This window comes from Micrasema longulum, unplaced genomic scaffold (genome assembly GCF_059751315.1).
Source record: "Micrasema longulum isolate JH-2025_06_02 unplaced genomic scaffold, ASM5975131v1 h1tg002438l, whole genome shotgun sequence".
NCBI lineage: Eukaryota > Metazoa > Arthropoda > Insecta > Trichoptera > Brachycentridae > Micrasema > Micrasema longulum.
In genome coordinates, this window is record NW_028279583.1 from 220,706 (window position 1) to 240,208 (window position 19,503).

The following is a 19,503-nucleotide window of genomic DNA, read 5'->3' on the forward strand; positions in this document are numbered from 1 at the left end:
CTAATATTTGCTATCTTGACGCCGATACCGAACTCATAGATCGTCTGGAGCGTTTGCAGAATCAATGCATCAGCTTTATTTTCAATCTCAAAAAGTATGGCCATGTATCCCCCTTTCACTCCAAACTCAAGTGGCTCAATTTTTACCAGCGCATAAACTTTCAATCTCTCTCACTTCTTTGTAATATTCTTCACAACCCTTGCGCTCCAAAATATCTTGCTGAGAATTTCATTTACCTTTCTGATCATAAGCTTTTGCTTCGCTCTTCTCAGGAGAGAACGCTTTTCATTCCTCGACATAGCACATCGTGTTTCAGCTATTCCTTTTCCGTTCAAGCTTCTAGACGTTGGAATGAGCTACCTCTTTATATAGAAAATGCACCTTCTCTAGCCCCCTTCAAGAAACGCCTGAAACATTATTATAAATAACATTATTTTTGGTACGTGTATTTTGTAACCCGGAAGAGTCTTAAATACATAAAATAAAGTAATATGCTAATTAAAAATACTTAACTTCAATATCAATACATAGATGGCGCTCCAACACGCTTGTGAATGGTTTCTCATTTTAATAACATATATACAAAAATCAAAAATGTTACCTATGTCGATATTCGCTAATAAGCGGAATGGGGAATGTTGTAGTACGTAAAGTGGCCACTTAACCCAACCAATGACAGGTCATAAGCCCTGTAAACGCTCGAATATCCATAATCCTGAATTTGAAAAAAATTCTACCTCATCTCTGTAGTGATATTAATAAAAATTATTATATATCCCCAGAATCCTGAACTCCTTAAGTTTTTACTTCTCCTCTTCTCAAATGTTTTTTTTTGTCCCTTTTTCTTTCCATGGTTCCTCATTTTCTCTCCTTCCAAACTTTATCTGATCCCTCATTTCCTCATCACTAAATACGCATAACATAATGTACGTTTTAATTTTTTTATTAATGCTTATATATACAGCTGCTATTTTTAATTAATAAGGTTTTCTTTAAAATATTTTATTTTAACATATCTTTTGATATTTATATGTTTTTTTAGTACAAAATTTTGAATAATTCTCTTCTTTTGACCAATCAGTTTTTGGTTGGCTGCTTCCAGCCAGCCAAAAAATATATATCTCTGTTGCAAATATCTCTAAATGAAATAATATAATTACATTAAATTTATTAAATTTTTGTATGTAACCAATAACCGACTATTCTATGTCTACTGGTTTCGAGACGTACTCGTCTCTTCGTCAGGACACCAAATAAACTAACATGCAAATTCCAGTATTTTTCACGATAGTTGTTGCATAAAAATAAAACCAACGTGCTGATTTGAAACCACATGCTTATTATAGGTAAGACTACCATGCACTAATTATAATTTGTAAAAATGTTTGGTGGTGTAGGAGACTTAGTAAAGAAAGAGGAAGTGGAGGAAGGTATGCTAGCATAATCAGCACGTTGGTTTTATATTTTGCATGTTAGTTTAATTAATGTCCTGACGAAGAGACGGTAAAAAAGTCAGTAAGGTGTTTACGTACAAATGATCAATAACAGTAAGTAAAAAGTTTGACCATAAGTTAATGTTTTCAATATAAATAATATTCATTTATTTATTCATATTTTTTTCCATTATAAACTATAATTAATAATAAAAATAATGTTACCTCACTGGGGTGATTACCCGTGCCGAGGACACTTAACAATATACTTTTTAAAAATATTTTTACATTTGAGAATAAACAAAGAAGACTTACTTAATAAACAGAGATAAATTAACAAGATGTTTAGACAGTTTTAAACACTACGTATTTATATGTATAATTAATTTATGGTACATCTTTATTATTTATATTACAAAACGTACAATGAAAGAACGAAAACATATCATAAGCTATACATTTGAGGAGCAGAGACAATCCATTTTACTTCTACTCGTACCTAGCTCCACTATCTATTTTTTATAGCCTTTTTGAACATTTTCTCGTTACTAATTGTTTTAATAGTCAGTGGAAGTAGGTTACAGCTTTAAATTGAATAATCCTCAAAATCCCTTTGTCCAAAAGTGGTATTAGTTTGTATTTGTTTAAGTTGTCTATGTGTTGAGGATCTAGTGATTATATTATTTGTATGTGATGATTATGCATTTGTCTTCTCTCCAGGGTATACGGAGAACATTCTGGAGCCACAACCTGTTGCGCTTGGTCTCCCGATGGAAGGTTAGCCTCATCAGGGTCCCACAATGGAGACTTCAGGCTGTATGCTGCGCCAGCTCTTGGAACATTTTCTGAGAATTCCATCAATAATAACCCTGTGATTGTAGAGGACTGCGCCCATGATTTAGGTAAAAACCATCATCCTCAAACCCCTATCAGCATTCAGTGGTATTCAGCAGCGTAGCAGCGTAGTCCGATCATCTGTTATAGGGAGAAGGTGATCAATTTTACGCTTCATGTGCCAGTCCAAGGAAAACGAAATATTTCAGAATAAAACTACGTAAAAAAATATTTTTACCCTGCTGGGAATCGAACCCAAGACCTCTTGCGTGAATAAATAATAATAGCAGACAACAGTCGGTTATCACCGCGTAAAGACGAAGATGTTTTTAAATTGACTTAAATTTATTTTCTTAATTAAAGATTCTTTAAAGATTCGTCTAATAGTTTCTTTGAATCCCTTAAAATATGTATGTGTATATTTATGTTTTTCCTTTTTAAAAAAATGTTATTATTATTTTATTTTATTTTTACATCTGAGCATGTTTTTCATTCTTTATTTTAATTCTTAACTTTTAATTATTTTTACAAATTTTCTTCATTTTTTTACTTTAATTAAAATTTTTATAACACTTCTATTTATGTTTATTTTCCTTCTCTTTTTTGTACTTTAATTAATAACCTTACATATAATTACTTTATAATATGGAAACTTCACTGGTCCTAATGGGTGCACTCAAATGAGTTAAGTCTAACTGTGTTGAGTATAAAACTTTGTAACTGTACTGTATGTTTCCCAAATAAAAGAAAACAAATATTAAAAAAAAATACAATAAAAAAATCTTTAAAAATGTTCATTTGAAGTCCTACCTGTTTTCATTTGAACATTTATTTAAATATCTGTTATTACAGTTTTAGTTTACTGCACTCAATTTTGGCTTACTGGGATTAAATTACTAGAATAGCGATTCGCCTAATTTTAATATACGAAAATGACCCTGATTAAGCGTCGAATACCACGATGATAAGGCTCAAATTCCTACGCGCGAGTAAAGGACAGACATAATCAATCAATTCTAGAGTTGATATTATTGAAAAAAAAACTTCACTAAAAAAGCAACAAATGTCGCTCATAAAGCACGTCGGTTTTGACTAATTTGAAAATTATGGAGGTGTGGAAATCTCAAACATTAGGCAGAATGGGGAATTATACATGGTGCGTAGACTGGTATTTCAACAGGTCATAAGCTCCGTAAATGCATAGACTCCTTCTTCCTGAAATTGAGATTTACATGACATGGGTAATAAAATGCAAGCATAAGATGCATTACTACTACCCATTCTAGATTACGCTGATGTTTCCATGACTGATTTAAGCTGTGAGCAACTCGATAAACTTGAACGACTTCAGAATACATGCATAAGGTACATTTTTGGTCTTAGGAAATATGACCACATTTCTGATTATCGTAGACAACTGAAATGGCTCAAAATCAGACAGCAGAGAGACTATCACTCCCTCTCTCTTCTGTTCAATGTACTTCATAGTCCTAACACTCCTATATACCTTCGCTAACGCTTATCAGTTCGTGGTTTACCTCTTTTACATAACCACTTACCGACTTTTCTATGTCTGCCGGTTTCGAGACGTGCCTGTCTCTTCGTCAGGACACCAATTAAACCAACATGCAAAACCCACTATACACCTTCACCATAGTTGTTGCACAACATATAAAACCAACACGACATGCATTTTATAAGTACACTGCACAAACATGGGTAGAATGGTAATTGTTACACAGTGAGCAAAGTGGCCACTTAAACCAGCCAATGACAGGTCATAAGCCCTGTAAATGCCTAGGACTCCCATTTTCCCTTCTCAGAAATGTTTTCCCTCTCTGTTGCAATAAATTTAGATGTGAATGTTAATGAATGCAGAAATCGAGGAAGATGTGGAATGATTAAACACAACATTTTTTATACGAATTCTATTTAGTGTTCTCGATAATTCAAGGGATCCAAGGAATGGATTTTGCTCCATCAGTCGAAGAAATGCCAGTCCAGGTAGCAGAAGACACTACGTGTCATCTTCTGGCCACGTGTGGAAATGATTGCCTCGCCAAGATTTGGAAAATTTTAATACCAAAGGTAAGAAAATCTGTATTTCAGAAACGCTTTAAAGACTTTTTTACATGCAAGTACGGTAAACCCCCTATAACAAAATGTGACCAAATATATTACATGTTTAATCATTATTTTTTTTAAATATTTTATTTGGGAAATCAACAGTTTTACACACATATTTATAGTAAACCAACAGATATAGTGTATAAACTCAGAACTAATAACAGATTTCCACAAAGTATACAAAGTTAGTAAAGAAAATATATTACATATTAAATAAATACACATAAGGTTATACATATAAAAATGTTGTTTTCATGTACTCGTAAATATTTTTCAATAATCAAAGAATTTTTAAAATATTTTTTAAAAACAGTAAGTTATTGTTAATTGGACGGGATTAAGACGAGGATGCTTGAAGAGAAGATAAGGAGGTGAAGGGAGATGTACATATTTATTATTATAATGTCTAACTAAATTACATCATGCATTTTTAGTGTAAATTTTAAATCTGACAGTGATGTTTGTGTAATCTATATCTTAAAATTTTGTATTGTATGCTGAAAAAGACCTACGAAAAAAAACATTTTAAGCAAAAGTGGCAAAAAATAAAAATTATTTTAAGGAGAGTAAAAATTAAAAATATGAAGAAAAATCTAATTCGCGTTCTAAGCTCTCAAATAAGTTGAAAAATACATAAATTTAAATATCTTTGGTCTTGCAGTCAGGAAATATTGGCCCTGGAAAAAGCTGCCAGGAATGGAGAATCTTAGCTGGACATGGAAGCAGTGTTACCAACGTCCGGTTCCCAACCAACAGGGCTGATCTTCTCTGCACCACGTCTACCGACAAGCAGGCTAGGTAAAATACTTTTTATTCTGTATTCGAGCGAAGGTGTTTTGTGTGTGAAACAAAGCTTGAATTCTTTAAAAAACCCGAAAAAGAAAACTTCAGATTCGGAATTCGGATTGTCTTAATAAACGTTAGGAAATATTTGTATTAGGTGTTAACATGAGGTATTTCAGATTTTCTGCAGATTAAATAGTTTAACTTATTTGAAATATTTTTTATATCAGTGAATTCCCTGTACATTTTGACGAACTCTCAACTTTTACACTGTGCCAAAATATTAGAAACGCTAACAATAACTTTGATGAATCTACTGTACTTCTGCATAATCTCAATACAAACTTTGATGTGATTATTTTAACTGAATGTTAGCGAGACTCATCGTATGAAACAACAGATACGACTCTATCACGTTTCAAAATAAAGAAATTATAATTAGAAATTATTATACCAAATCCCAAAAGGAACACTCCCACTCTACCAGAAGTCAAACTAAAGGATGGGTCATGGGGTCTACTACAAACTCTGAATTTGGGCAAAGAAATTTGAGATTTTTGGGCCCCAAAATATTGAATATGTTACTCGAACATTGCAAAACCATGACCCGGATTAATAGTTTAACTTTATAATAAATGAACTAGTAGGTGTTGTTGTTGTTTATTTTTGGATAAAAATGTCTGCCTTAAAACAGGTTGTACCTAGTTAGGTAGACTAGCTATAATCCAAAGAAAGAAACGTATGTATGTAGTAGATAATTCTTTAAAAAATTTTGTTAACAAACCATTATTATTATTAAATACCAGTGTGATAAAAAATAAACAAGAATTCGGCAAAAATAATATTTTTTTTTTAACTATCTCCTGTAAAATACTCGCCATTTGCGACAACACCTTGATGCCAACGCTTAATCCAATTGTCCTTGCATTTTTCATAGGCCTGCAAAGGTATGGCCTTTAGCTCTCGCAGCAAATTCTCTTTTATGGCATCAATCGTCTCAAAGCGCGTTCCTCTTCATAGCAATCTAGCGCCTGGTATGGAGAATACGGCGCTTGGCTGATATATAAGTTGAATTTTTGGCCAAAAACTCCGAAACAATCACCACCGGACGGCGTTTTGTCGTGGTGTAAAATCCACGAATTGTCCTTCTACATTTTTTGTTTTGTTTTTGGGTGACGCGTTTCATACCCAAAACATCTCAATGATGAGATGCTCAATAACACAGCAAGCTCTCAGATTGGTACACATTGATTTTTCAACACGATTTGCTTTGCCGATTCTACGATTTCTTCGGTACTTGACGTTGCTGGACGTACAGTATGTTTATCATCATCTAAGCATTTACAAACGTTTTTAAATCTCTTACACCATTTGTATGCCCGTGTTTCGACAAACACGATTCTCCAAAGGTTTTATTCAATATTTTCAATAATTTGGCATACGAAATTTCATTAACAACACAAAATTTGAGGCACGCCCGTTATCTCAATTTTTTATCCATTGGAAAAATCACCACACAGCAATTTTTCGACTCACTCAAACAGACGCTGAAAGAATACTGAGCATTTAATCACCATCAAACTTTGCCAGAATGTCAAAAACAGTGTTGTCAACGTGGTTATTTTTCTTTTTCTCTTAATTCTCTGTCAGGATCTCTAACGTTGTCAATCACTCTGGCAAAAGTCTCTATCCTGTGCTGCCCGGAAAATTTGCTCCACAGTCCTGAAGCCAGTTTAGTCTCGTATATTTCGCCACCAGGAAATGTTTCTGTTTTCTTTTAGCTCCTCCATGACCCTCAATCTTGCCTTTCAAAATTAAATGAAGCAAGTGGTACTTTCCTCCACGCATTATATGACCCAGATACGAAATTTTACGAACTTTTATGGTGGTTAAGAGTTCTCTGTTCGTTCTAGCTCGACTTAAGACTTCTGAGTTCCTTATCAGGTCTGTCCAAGATATCTTAAGCATTCTGCGATGCAACCACATCTTAAAAACCTCTAGCCTGTTCACCTTCAGAGCCAAAGTTTTGCAGCCATACAACAATATAGACCACACACAACATTTTACCAATCTCTGCCTTATTTTCAAGTTGAGATTAGCATTGTAGAAGAGGGATTTTACTTTATTAAAAGCAGCTCTTGCCGTCTCAATTCTGCATTAAATTTCTATATCTGGGTCGAGGATCTCTCTGTTAAAATGTTCTAAGAATACGTGGTTAAAAAAAATCATATTAGAAATTCCCGTTTATTTTTGATTATATTTCATCTCTTTCTTGAAGTCATATGTAGATATTCTGGTCAGTTATGAACTGGCATATCAGCTCTCGAAGGGAATTCGTCGAGTTTTGGAACTTCTGTATAAAATGGTTTAAAATGTGACTTTTTTTGCAGGATTTGGTCTGTATACGCCGGCCAATGTCTTTATGTGTTGGAACATTCTTCTTTGGTAGCAGCGTGCTGTTTTGCACCTAAAGGGGCCTTTTTAGCGACCGGGTGTCTCTCTGGTCAACTTTGTCTATGGCGACTTCCACGACACCTTGTGAGTAAAACATATTTATTGATTAAAATAAAACGTAAATTAAAAAAGAGAAATTCACTTAGAAGTGAATTTCTCTTTTTTAAATTCACATTTAAAGACACTTGCCTTCAAACTCACTTCTGTGAGGTTTGTAACAAAGACAGAGTGATGTGGCGTTCTACCTTTTGTCTACCCCTACAGGGAAACGGCGTTACCGTTTGTTTGTAGGTGTATGCCGAATTTTGCGGACGATAAGACACACCCTAAAATTTATCTATCAATATAAAAAAAAAGTCTTTTGGACCATAAGACGCCCCATAATTTTTGGTTGAATTTCCAGAGTAATGAAGTGCGTCTTATGGATCTTAAAATTCGTTCATTAAAACAGTATACAAAAACATGAATGAATAACATAATCCCCATAATTTCCGTGTTTATTTCTCAAAAAGTTTTATATTTCTTCGTCTACAAAGGTTTGGACATACTTAAAGTATTGTTACTATTAAAATTGAAATAGAAATCGGGTCGTAGTCTCGTGGTATTGCTGTGGACTCACAGATCAGATGTTCGAGGTTTAACTACCAGTTTACCCCAGTTTTATTAACATTTTGGCAGTTATTTATGATTTTTGGACAATATTTTTTCTATTTTTCAGGTTTTGGAATCTGACCCTGGTCAGTTGGTGATGTCAGCTACGAAAAATCCGTTGGAGTGGACAGGGGAGGAGTTAGTTCAATGGCTCAAAGAATTATACTCTGCTGTAAGTTATAATAGTTCTGATGCTCAAATCCCCATATAATAGTTCTAATGCCCGAAAATGAGGAAGTTCAGTGATTTTTTTTTTTTTTGCTAAAAGACTATTAAACTAAGCTAAATAAAAAAAAAAACAACATGTGTCGTATTATCAGCGCTATGATTTTTTTCAAATTTGTATTTCTGAAAGGTGGAATTTGGAGTACATTAATATCGGTTAGGCGCAAAGTGAACGAGCCTCAAACGTTATTTGAAAACACACTCGCAGGATGTCACAGTGTGAGTAAATTTTGACCTTGTGGAAATGTTTTAACTATAATGCATTCAAACTATGAATCTGATTTTTATGGCGCTTCGTAAATGAAGTGATAGGAAGGGGGTAGAGTACTCGTATCATTGTATCTACTTAAGCGTTACTCGCTTTTAGTCGCTAATGCGCGTTTTGGCATTAAATACTTATGTAGCTAATAACGAATAACTTGTTATTTTATCAAAAATCAAAAAGACGTACCCACGCTTAATTCTGTACATTCAATAGTTGATCTATAGGGTGGGCCTTAATTGTATACCCAATTTCAATTGCCAAAAAATAAATGATTGTAAAACTTTCAAAGTTTTATTATTATTTTTCAGAAACTACAACAAATGGAAATTTTAATAATATCTTTGTTTTAAAATTCAAAATTCACGTTTAAAAGTTGTCCGTGGGATGGCGTTAATTTCCCGTACAATTTTTTCTTGTAATTGATTTATTGTTGTTGGATTGTCTTAAGTATCCTCACAAAAAAAAATCACGGGCTGAGATCCGGGCTCCGTGGGGGCCACTCAATGTATCCTCCTCGGAAATGAGTTTCCCGGGAACATCTCCTTCAAACTGTCGAAGATCGGTATCATTCGGCTTCAACTCTTGCATCAGTTGAATTTTATAGACTTTTAGATGTAAATCATTGCGTAAATTTTTTTGTAAAGTGGTCCTCTTGTTGTTTGAGGCTTGGCTTCTCTTGCGAGTTGATTGTTGCGGATTTTCCCCTACAGATTCACTAACACGCTAAATAACTTCTGATATCCTCGCCGGCTTCGGGTAGCCTTCATTAATTATTCTTTCAGCTGAGCCGGTTGTCTCAAACATGTTGATCCATTCCCGAGGAGACTTTGCGCTTGGTGCTTGCCTAATGTCTCGTAAACCGAAGTGAGCGCCGCACATTTGTCTTGAAATCATCACGGAATAATTGTTTACGTAATATGCGCGAACACAAGACGCGCGTTGCTTTCTCGTGAATGGCTCCATGGCGACTAGAAGTTTCACGAAATAGCGCATCTAACGCTACCCTTCGCATTGCGCTAGCCTTGAGTATTATTAAAAAAATGACGAAACAAACCGCAAACACAGTTAAAACCCACCCTGAATATTGAATATTAGAATCTAGCAGTATAAGAATCTTATATATACATGGACAATGTCCGTTAATAAATAAATAAATAAATAAATAAATAAAATATATTGAAGCTTCATTAAAAATTTAGTGCGAAAACGGCCAATCTTAAAAAAAAAAAAAAATGTCTAATCTTAAACGTTTCTATTTAACAGGAAGAAGAAATGACTAATGGATTATTGAGATACATAAGTGTCAAAATTTTAAGCACGGGAGTTAATGGAAGAGATCTGATCCCAACAGCTGAAGAGATTATTCATGAAATAATTCAAACAGGTACGTATAAAGCCAGCTCCTGTGCGTCTCCGTCTTAGTAGATGGTAGAAGTAGAAGTAGTTTTCTGACATGAACTGCCGACAAACAGTCAGCAGAGGACGTTCGGGATGTCGAGAATCTGATGCCTTGTAACATAAATGCTTATGTCGTTTCGCGTCTAGACTGCTGTGATGGAATATACGCAAATCTCCCAAAATATCAAACTAATAAACTTCAGTCTGTTTTCAATGCAGCAGCGAGGCTTATTACGGGAGTAAAAAAATATTCTCTCACAACATCTTCGAGATTTGCACTGGTCAAAAAGCCCAGAGAGAATAAAATACAAGCTTTGCTGGACAGTATTCAAATCCCTTCATGAAATGGCTCCAAAATACCTATCGGACCTTTGTATTAGGGAAAATACATGTCAAAGAAAATCTACTCTTAGGTCAGCATTTGATTTTTTTAATTTTATTTATTTAAATCTTAAAATAGGGCACACATATCATACATATTGTTATGTGTGTTCTAATAATAACATTACAAATATATTTAATTTACAAATTGTTTATCACATATGTCTTGACCATTATTTTAAATTTTGATATGTTTTTTTCTTCATAAATATTTTTTTTCATTTCGTAATACTTTTTAATTGCTTTAAATAAAATTGAATTTTGTGACTTTGCCTTTTTCCTAAATGGAAGTCTAATTTTGTTCTTTTCTCTAGTATTGTGATTGTGTTCATGCTGGTTCCGATCAATTTTTTTCCAAAATTCTGTTTTTTTATTAGAGTTTATAATTTTATGAACAAATATCATTGTATTGTAAAATATTCTTTGTTTATATGTTAATAATTTCATTTCATTTACCATCGACTTTACCCTCGTATATCTGTTTTTTTTCAAAATGATTCTAAAGGCTTTATTTTGTAATACAGTTAGTTTATCTATGTTTTCTTTGTTTGATAAAAATAAAATGCTACTACAGTAGTTAACGTGTGGTTCAATAATTGCTTTGTAAATAGTTTTGCAGGAGTCCTTATCAATAAATCTTCTGATCCTTCCCAAAATTGATATTTTTTTTGCAATCTTATTTATTACCATCTTAGCGTTTTGGTGAAATGTAAGTTTTGAATCCAACATTACACCTAAATATTTCATTTCAGTGACTTCATTAAGTTTTTCATTTTCTATTACAATTGATGGTGTAATTTCTATTCTTTTGTTTCCTATATTCATATATTTAGTTTTGTTAACATTTAATTTTAATTTATTAATTTTTAGCCACAGTGATACACTATTAAGATCATGATTTAGTCTGTCCATAATTGTTTTATAATTTTCTCCCGATATATATATTAAGGCATCGTCTGCAAAGAGTCTTATTTTTGAATATTTTAATGTTTCGACAATATCATTTATGTATATAATAAACAAAACCGGTCCGAGAACCGATCCTTGTGGTACTCCCAATGAAATTTTGAGGGGCTCGGAAATTTCATCATTCACCTTCGTTATTTGGTATCTATCGCCAAGGTACTCTTCAAACCATTTTATAGTTTTTCCTTTTATTCCTATTTTTTTCAATTTTTTAATAATTATTTCTCGGTCTATTGTTTCGAAGGCTCTTTTAAAATCCAAGAAAACTGCAATTACGAACATGTTCTTATCGGTTTCCTCTTTCCAATCTTCTAAAACCAAGTTAATAGCCATTTCACAAGATTGATTGGTTCGAAATCCACATTGTTCTTTGCATAATACTTCCCATTGTTCCAAAAAATTAACTAACTCATTCTTTACAATATATTCCAATAATTGTTCATATTTTGGAAGGGTGTTTATGGGCCTGTATTCTTCACACTTCACTGAATTTTTTATTTTTGCTATTGGAATGACACATGATGTTTTCCATGATTTCGGGAAGACTCCATGCAATAACGATTCATTTATAATATCCAATAAGTAATTTCCTATGATGGGTAGAGTCTTTTCCAATAATTTAATTGTAATTCCATCTGGACTAGGTTTTGATTTAATTATTTTAATTATTGCGTAAAGATCTTTTTGTGTTAATTTTTTGAATGTTAATTTGGTTTCCTGTTCTTCATCTAAGTTAAAATTATAATTTATATGTTCTATATTCTCATTTATCTCTTCCACGCTTCTTATAAAATATTTGTTAAATTTATTAGATATATTAGATCCCTCTATTCCATTAGGAAATTGTATGTTTTCATTTATTCAGGAAGAGGAAAACTTGTCGAAATCCGGCGCTCCCCAAACACTAGATTTGGAGATCGGGTTTTTGCCGCCGCCGGCCCCTCTGCCTGGAACCGATTGCCTTCAAACTTACGAATCATCGACAGTCCCAGTCAGTTCAGATCCCAACTAAAATCCCACTTCTTTAGACTATCATACCCTCAATTTTAAATCTGGAAATATATATCACTTTAGTTTAGTTAGAATGTAAGTTTAGGTATACAATTGTAAAGCGCCCTTGGGGTGATTTTTTACAAAAATGGCGCTATATAAATCAGCCAAATATTATATTTATTATAAGCAAACGTGGTTCAGGCGTTCGGGAGGCATCCGCAGTATACGCCGTATATACGAGTATATAATATATTCGTCGTGAATATTAATAAATAATCTCTTTAAGCATTGCTAATTTGGTTTTGTGTCTCGGTCATTCCAGATCCGTCCAATTCCTCTGCTGTCAGCATGTCTCAGGAGCTACGCTGGCTTCGCCTGAGTTGCTCCTCGGCCTTGGACCTCAGATCGAAGGATGCCCCTCCGCATCACATGCTCTGCCCTATTACCCACAGCCTCATGCTAGACCCGGTCAAATGTGCTGACGGGTTCACCTATGAAAAGAAAGCCATTCATGAGTGGTTCCTTAGCGGAGGTATGTGGAAAAGAAAGCTAATACAGTGGTTCCTTAGCGAAGGTTTGTGAAATAGAAAGTCATGTCTTGGTTCTTACTTTTTTTTTTGTAAAGTAATAACCCGCTAAGCCTCTATTTTGAGGATTGTCAGCAGGTGGGATGGATGGGATATGGAAGGAAGTAATGAAAAAACACACCACAACACCCAGATCAATTAAGAAAAAAATATTTTTTTGATTTTTTTCTGACAACTAGCGGGAATCGAACCCGCGACGCCAGTTTCACAGTTAGCCGTCTAACCAACTGTGCCACGACGCCCGTCAATAGGAAATTAAAAGCCATAGGAGTATTCAATTCAATTCAATCGTCATTCAACAATGTTTGAGTATGTCCAAATGCTTGCAGACTGGCTGGATTTCCTCCCTAGGTAATTAACTACCTGCCAAAAGAAGAAGTATAAAATATGAAAAATTGTTTTCAGGCGTTGCCTAGCAGGTGATTTGGTTCAGCCGGATGAATCTCACCCGCATTATAAAGGTTTAAGCTCCTTTACTTCTCAAAAGTCAACAGATGGAAGAGTTGAGGAAATGTGTATGTTTAAACATAAGCTGAATGGTGAATGTTACACAGTATGTAAAGTGGCCAATTAAACCAGCCAATGACAGGTCATAAGCCCTGTAAATACCTAGACTTCCATATTCCCTTTTTATTAAAATGAAGATCTAAAATATTTCAATAAAATAAGAAAGAAAAAAAAGGAAATGTCAAAAAGAAAACAAAAAAAAGTATGAATCTTTTCACAACAATAGGTTTCAGCTCTTTAGCTTCACTAAAATCAACAGACAGATGAATTGAAGAAATATGGAAGTTCAAACATAGTTAAAATTGTGAGTGTTACAGTGTGTAAGTGGCCACTTAAACCAGCCAATGACTGGTCGTAAGCCCTGTAAATGCCTGGACTTCCATATTCCCTTCTTTAGAATGTTCTCCATCCCTGTTATTTAAAAAGAGATAAAAATACTGAGCTTCTTTAATTGAAGTTTTACATTAAAAACAAATCAGTATGGAAACTGTCATTCTTCTAACCACGTTGATAATGAAAACGTAATTATATTTTTATTATGACATGTTTATACTAATGTTGCTTTTTTTCAGGTAAATTCGTATCTCCGATGACAAATCAACCCCTGTTAAATAACATCATAACTTCGAATAGACAGCTGAAGAAAGAAATCATGAAATATCTTTTTGATTAAATATAAATTTTGATCTCAATTTGTAAAAAATTTAAATTATTTTTTGTAATCTTTATATTTAAGTCAACCATAAATTAACATATTACAACAGAGATGAAGAACATTTAAGAGAAGGTAATATAGAAGTCCAGGCATCTACAGGGCTTATGACCTGTCAATATTTTACAATACAATGATATTTGTTCATAAAATTATAAACTCTAATAAAAAAACAGAATTTTGGAAAAAAAATGATCGGAACCAGCATGAACACGATCACAATACTAGAGAAAAGAACAAAATTAGACTTCCATTTAGGAAAAAGGCAAAGTCACAAAATTCGATTTTATTTAAAGCAATTAAAAAGTATTACGAAATGGAAAAAAATATTTATGAAGAAAAAAACATATCAAAATTTAAAATAATGGTCAAGACATATGTGATAAACAATTTATAAATTAAATATATTTGCAATGTTATTATTAGAACACACATAACAATATGTATGATATGTGTGCACTACTTTAAGATATAAATATATAAATACCTGGTTTATTTATTTATTTATTCACACTCTTTATCAAAATACAATTCCATATTCACTTTGCCCAGCTAACAAGGGTTCATACCCCGTTCCAAGCTAGGCAATTACATTTTAATATATTATAATAGTTAACAAATTAATATAGAGCACAGACAAACAAAATATAAACTTATTCGGATACACATTTTGATTCATATACCTTCAGACATACACATATATACACACATGTATATATAAATATACACATATTTACACATGTACATACACACACACGTACGTACACCCATGCGCATACACATACATACATTCATAAAAACATAGACAATTTATTTATGTGAAACTTCATGGTTGTCATCTATAAATATATATTTTTTTAATTATTGCTTATTTTTTATATTTTATTTTTGACATCTAGTAAGGTTCTCCAATCCGTGGCATGCATCAACTTTGCTGACTCCCTACGACCAATGTCATGAAAGAGCGAGGTCAACATCTTCCGTAACTTGACAACACTCCCGTCTTTCCACGATTCTGGCAAAAGGTTATGGACCTTTTTGGTTTAAGTGGCCACTTTACACACTGTGTAACATTCACCATTCTGCCTATATTTGAACATCTATATTCCTTCAATTCTTTCATCTGTTGATGTTTGTGAAGTTAAAGGGCTGAAACCTTTATTTATCCGGGTGAGATTCGTCTAATTGAATTATTTCACCTACATACTAGGCAGGCCTGTAGATGCCTGGACTTCTATATTACCTTCTCTTGAATGTTCTTCATCTCTGTTGTAATATGTTAATATAAACAGCTCCCCGGGGAGTTGAATCCAGTCCTTGTCTACAAAAATTTGGACAAACTCAAAATATCGTTGATAAATTACCTGGTCCATGAGGAAGTATAGAAATTGAAAAAATAATATTTTCAAGCGTTGCCTAGTATGTAGGTGAAATAATTCAATTAGACGAATCTCACCCGCATAAATAAAGGTTTCAGCTCTTTAACTTCACAAACATCAACAGATGAAAGAATTGAAGGAATATAGATGTTCAAATATAGGCAGAATGGTGAATGTTACACAGTGTGTAAAGTGGCCACTTAAACCAGCCATTGACAGGTCATAAGCCCTGTAGATGCCTGGACTTCTATATTACCTTCTCTTCAATGTTCTTCATCTCTGTTGTAATATGTTAATATAAACAGCTCCCCGGGGAGTTGAATCCAGTCCTTGTCTACAAAAATTTGGACAAACTCAAAATATTGTCAAGCATAAATAATTATTTTTATATCGATGAAATTAATTTTGGTAATAATCTGTGTCTATACGGTTTAAGAATGCGCGAAATAGATTCAGAACTCTGAGTGAGCGTTTTTGACTCGATGGCGATATTCTTGAAGTGCTAGGTTCGATTCCTGGGTCGACATGCACTATTGATTCTAAGGTTGTTCAAACTATGACAGTTCATTATTTCTGGGCTGACACCCGAATTAGTCTTTGGGTAAGTCTGCTGCTTTTGGGTGCCACCGGGGTAGTCGCCTGGGGTGCTATCCTGAACCACTCTCGTGGAACGAGAAAATAATTTACATACAAAATACACGAGGTAATACGGACACGAGAGCGTTTGGAATAACAGCCTCGGGGGCGTTCTGGTGCTCCAGAGAGTAGTAACTAACGATTCCTATCACTGTCGACATAAAGGGGTTTGAAATGGGTGAAGGATTTATTTATTTATCTTATTTATACTGCACTTTGTACTTTACTTTACCTTGTAGACGATGAGGGGTGGTTTTAGAGCGACAGTGAAAGGGACATTAAAAGTTGTAAATGTAAATATTTGTTCGCGCTTTTCCTTACTGAACTTGGTTGGTTAGTAAAGGATGAAATATAACCAATTCGTAATGAAAAATAAAAAATTGCTTGCTTGTACGAGGGCGAAGTGAAAATGAATCTACCTAAGTAGGAAAAAAAACTTTTTTTTTTTAAAAAACATTTATTTCTCAACATAGTCTCCTTTTACTTCGACGCACTTAGTAAGACGATATTTCAACTTTTTTATAGAATCTGAATAATATGGTTTCGGGAACCTCTTAAAAAACGCGTTAGTTTCGGTAATCACTTCTTCGTTTGAGCTGAATCTTTTTCCTGCGAGGCATTTTTTCAAATTTAGAAACAGGAAAAATTCACTAGGAGCTAAATCTGAACTAAAAAGTGGATGATCAACCAATTCAAAGTGTATTTCACGTAATTTTAGCATCGTATCTAATACTGTGTGAACCGGTGGGTTGTCTTGAAGAAAGATCACTTTTTTTTTCTTTAAATGTGGTCGTTTTTCCTTGATTGCATCATTCAATTGATCCAAAAATGCACGATAATACCTTCCTGTAATTGTGGATCCTTTTTCAAGATAATCGATGATCAATATTCCGAGTGCATCTCAAAATACAGTGGCCATAACCTTGCCAGCCGATTTCACTGCCTTTGCCTTCTTCGGAGCACTTCCACCAGCTTCCACCCATCGTTTCGATTGATTTTTGGTTTTAAGTGTATAGTGGTGCACCCACGTTTCATCAACAGTTATTAATCGACGCCAAAAATCAACAGGATTACGCTTTATCATTTCCAAACACTGCTGTGAAGTGGTCTCTCGAACTCGTTTTTGTTCGACAGTGAGCAAACGCAGCACCCATCTTGCCAATGGCTTTTTCATATGCAAATGTTCATGCAAAATGTTGAATACACGTTCATATGAGATGTTTACCATTTCAACAATCTCACGCAACTTCACTCGGCGATCATTCATAACTATATCGAGTATTTTCTTGATATTTTCTTCAGTAACCACCTCTTTTGGCCTTCCTGTTGATGGTATTGTTGCAGTGCTTGTTCGGCCGTTTAAATTCAGCAATCCAATATTTTACTATGTAATCTGACAGAACATACTCACCGTAATGTTTATCGAACTTTTCTTGTTTTCTCTTTCAAATAATAGTGTTTAATCACTGCACGAAATTCGCTTTTTTAAATTTTTCAAGAAACACAAAAGTTGTTTACTTCAAACGACTACAACAAATAAACTAATCGATGAATTTGGGTGACATTTTAACAGCTGCCGTTTGACAGACCGCAATTTGGAAAAAATTAATCTTTTTTGTGTTTGTGCTGCCATCTAGCGCTAGGTAGCTTCATTATCAATCCGCCCTCGTATGAGCGAATCCGAAGAAAGACATTAAGTCTTCGGGAAAACGGATTCGGGTATGTGGTGGATGCTTTCAATGACACGTAAACCGTAAGACTGATCACCTTACTTTTACGAAACAGATTATCATAATACGCTGCATTTGATTTATCGGTGCGTAAAAGAGGAACGATTATGACGTTAAAAAATAATAATGTAATAGTAATAGGGGATTACTTTTAAAGTTTCTAAATTAATTTCAGAAATCAAAATAATTTTATGCAATAATTAATATTTAAAGCACTTTGTTATTTAATTTCCCAAAATAAACAAATTATTATATCATCTTGTTTGTTTTTATTTATTTTTAGTTTCCATGAAAATGCGATATGAATTTTAAAACTTCACTAAACCGAAAGGTGTTAAAAAACGTTTAGGGGTTGAAACGCTCGAATCACGCACGGAGGTTCCGGGTTCGATTCCCGGTGAGAAAACAAAAAACCAAAATGTGATTTTTCTGTAATTGACCACAGTAATTGGGTCTTTTGGCATGTTGTGGTACAAAATCTCACCCACATGATAAAGGTTTCAGCTCTTTTGCTTCACAGAGTCAACAGATAGAAGATTTGAGAAAATGTGGATGTTTAAATATAGAAACAATGGTGAATGTTACGCAGTGTGTAAAGTGGTATGCTGAACAACATCGCTCTGGAAATTGATCTGTTCCATGTATCCGAAGGGGTTTTCCGGAGCAAGATTCTCCTACTACTTCGACATGAGTCTCTTTCATGTATTTTTTTCTTTTTTATAAAATGTACGTATTAAATATATGTTTGTAATGTACATGTTAGATTTTAATAAATGAATTGAATTGAATTGAATCGCTATCTGAACATTTTGTGAATCATCTAAATTGATAATTTATTTTTTTTGTTAGTAAAGTATATGATTTTTTTGTTAAGTTAAACTTAATCACATTACAAATTCGAACACGATTTAAAACTACCGAAATGCAAAAAGTTTACTCCGCGGAACTGATTCCGTTGAGCTCCTGGCTAATATTGACGAAAACAATGGCTTATTAAAACAATGCTACCTAATTATAACAAAACAAAGTGCAACTCACGCCCTTAGATGCTTATTTAATAAGATTTAATGCACATAATAAAATTTAATTGGACTGATTTTCTTACTTAAATACGAAAAAAACGACTTTTTCGAAAACTTCAAACTCTGTTTGAGGGCCAAAAGTAGTATCGAATGTTTTTTGCATTCCGAGTAATCCAAAAGGCAACTTTTTAGACCCCTTTCATTTCAAAACCCGGAAAAATAAAATTATGGGCCCACCATATTACACAAGTACGGAAGAATTACATATTTATTTTATTTTATTTAAAAACAAGGAGTATACAGGGTGTTCTTTAAACTCTGTAACATCCGAAACCACAATGATCAGTATAAAAAATCCTTAATTTTTTTTTATAAAAACCCTTTTTTTTAAAAGAAAAATATACTTTTTTCATATCCCAA

The 19,503-nt window shown here is 33.6% G+C and overlaps 1 protein-coding gene across 1 annotated transcript in view; it reads left to right on the forward strand.

The window, feature by feature from the left end:
• The window catches only part of LOC148272206 (uncharacterized), a 33,925-nt gene extending 19,167 nt beyond the window's left edge, over window positions 1-14,758 (forward strand). Inside the window, exons 13-20 of the mRNA XM_088240368.1 lie at window positions 2,154-2,335; window positions 4,222-4,355; window positions 5,056-5,192; window positions 7,568-7,715; window positions 8,350-8,454; window positions 10,036-10,156; window positions 12,833-13,042; window positions 14,177-14,758. Coding sequence (XP_088096494.1) covers window positions 2,154-2,335; window positions 4,222-4,355; window positions 5,056-5,192; window positions 7,568-7,715; window positions 8,350-8,454; window positions 10,036-10,156; window positions 12,833-13,042; window positions 14,177-14,277 — 1,138 coding nt within the window. The 3' untranslated portion in view covers window positions 14,278-14,758. The remainder of the gene's footprint in view (window positions 1-2,153; window positions 2,336-4,221; window positions 4,356-5,055; window positions 5,193-7,567; window positions 7,716-8,349; window positions 8,455-10,035; window positions 10,157-12,832; window positions 13,043-14,176) is intronic.
• The last annotated feature ends 4,745 nt before the right edge of the window (window positions 14,759-19,503 follow it).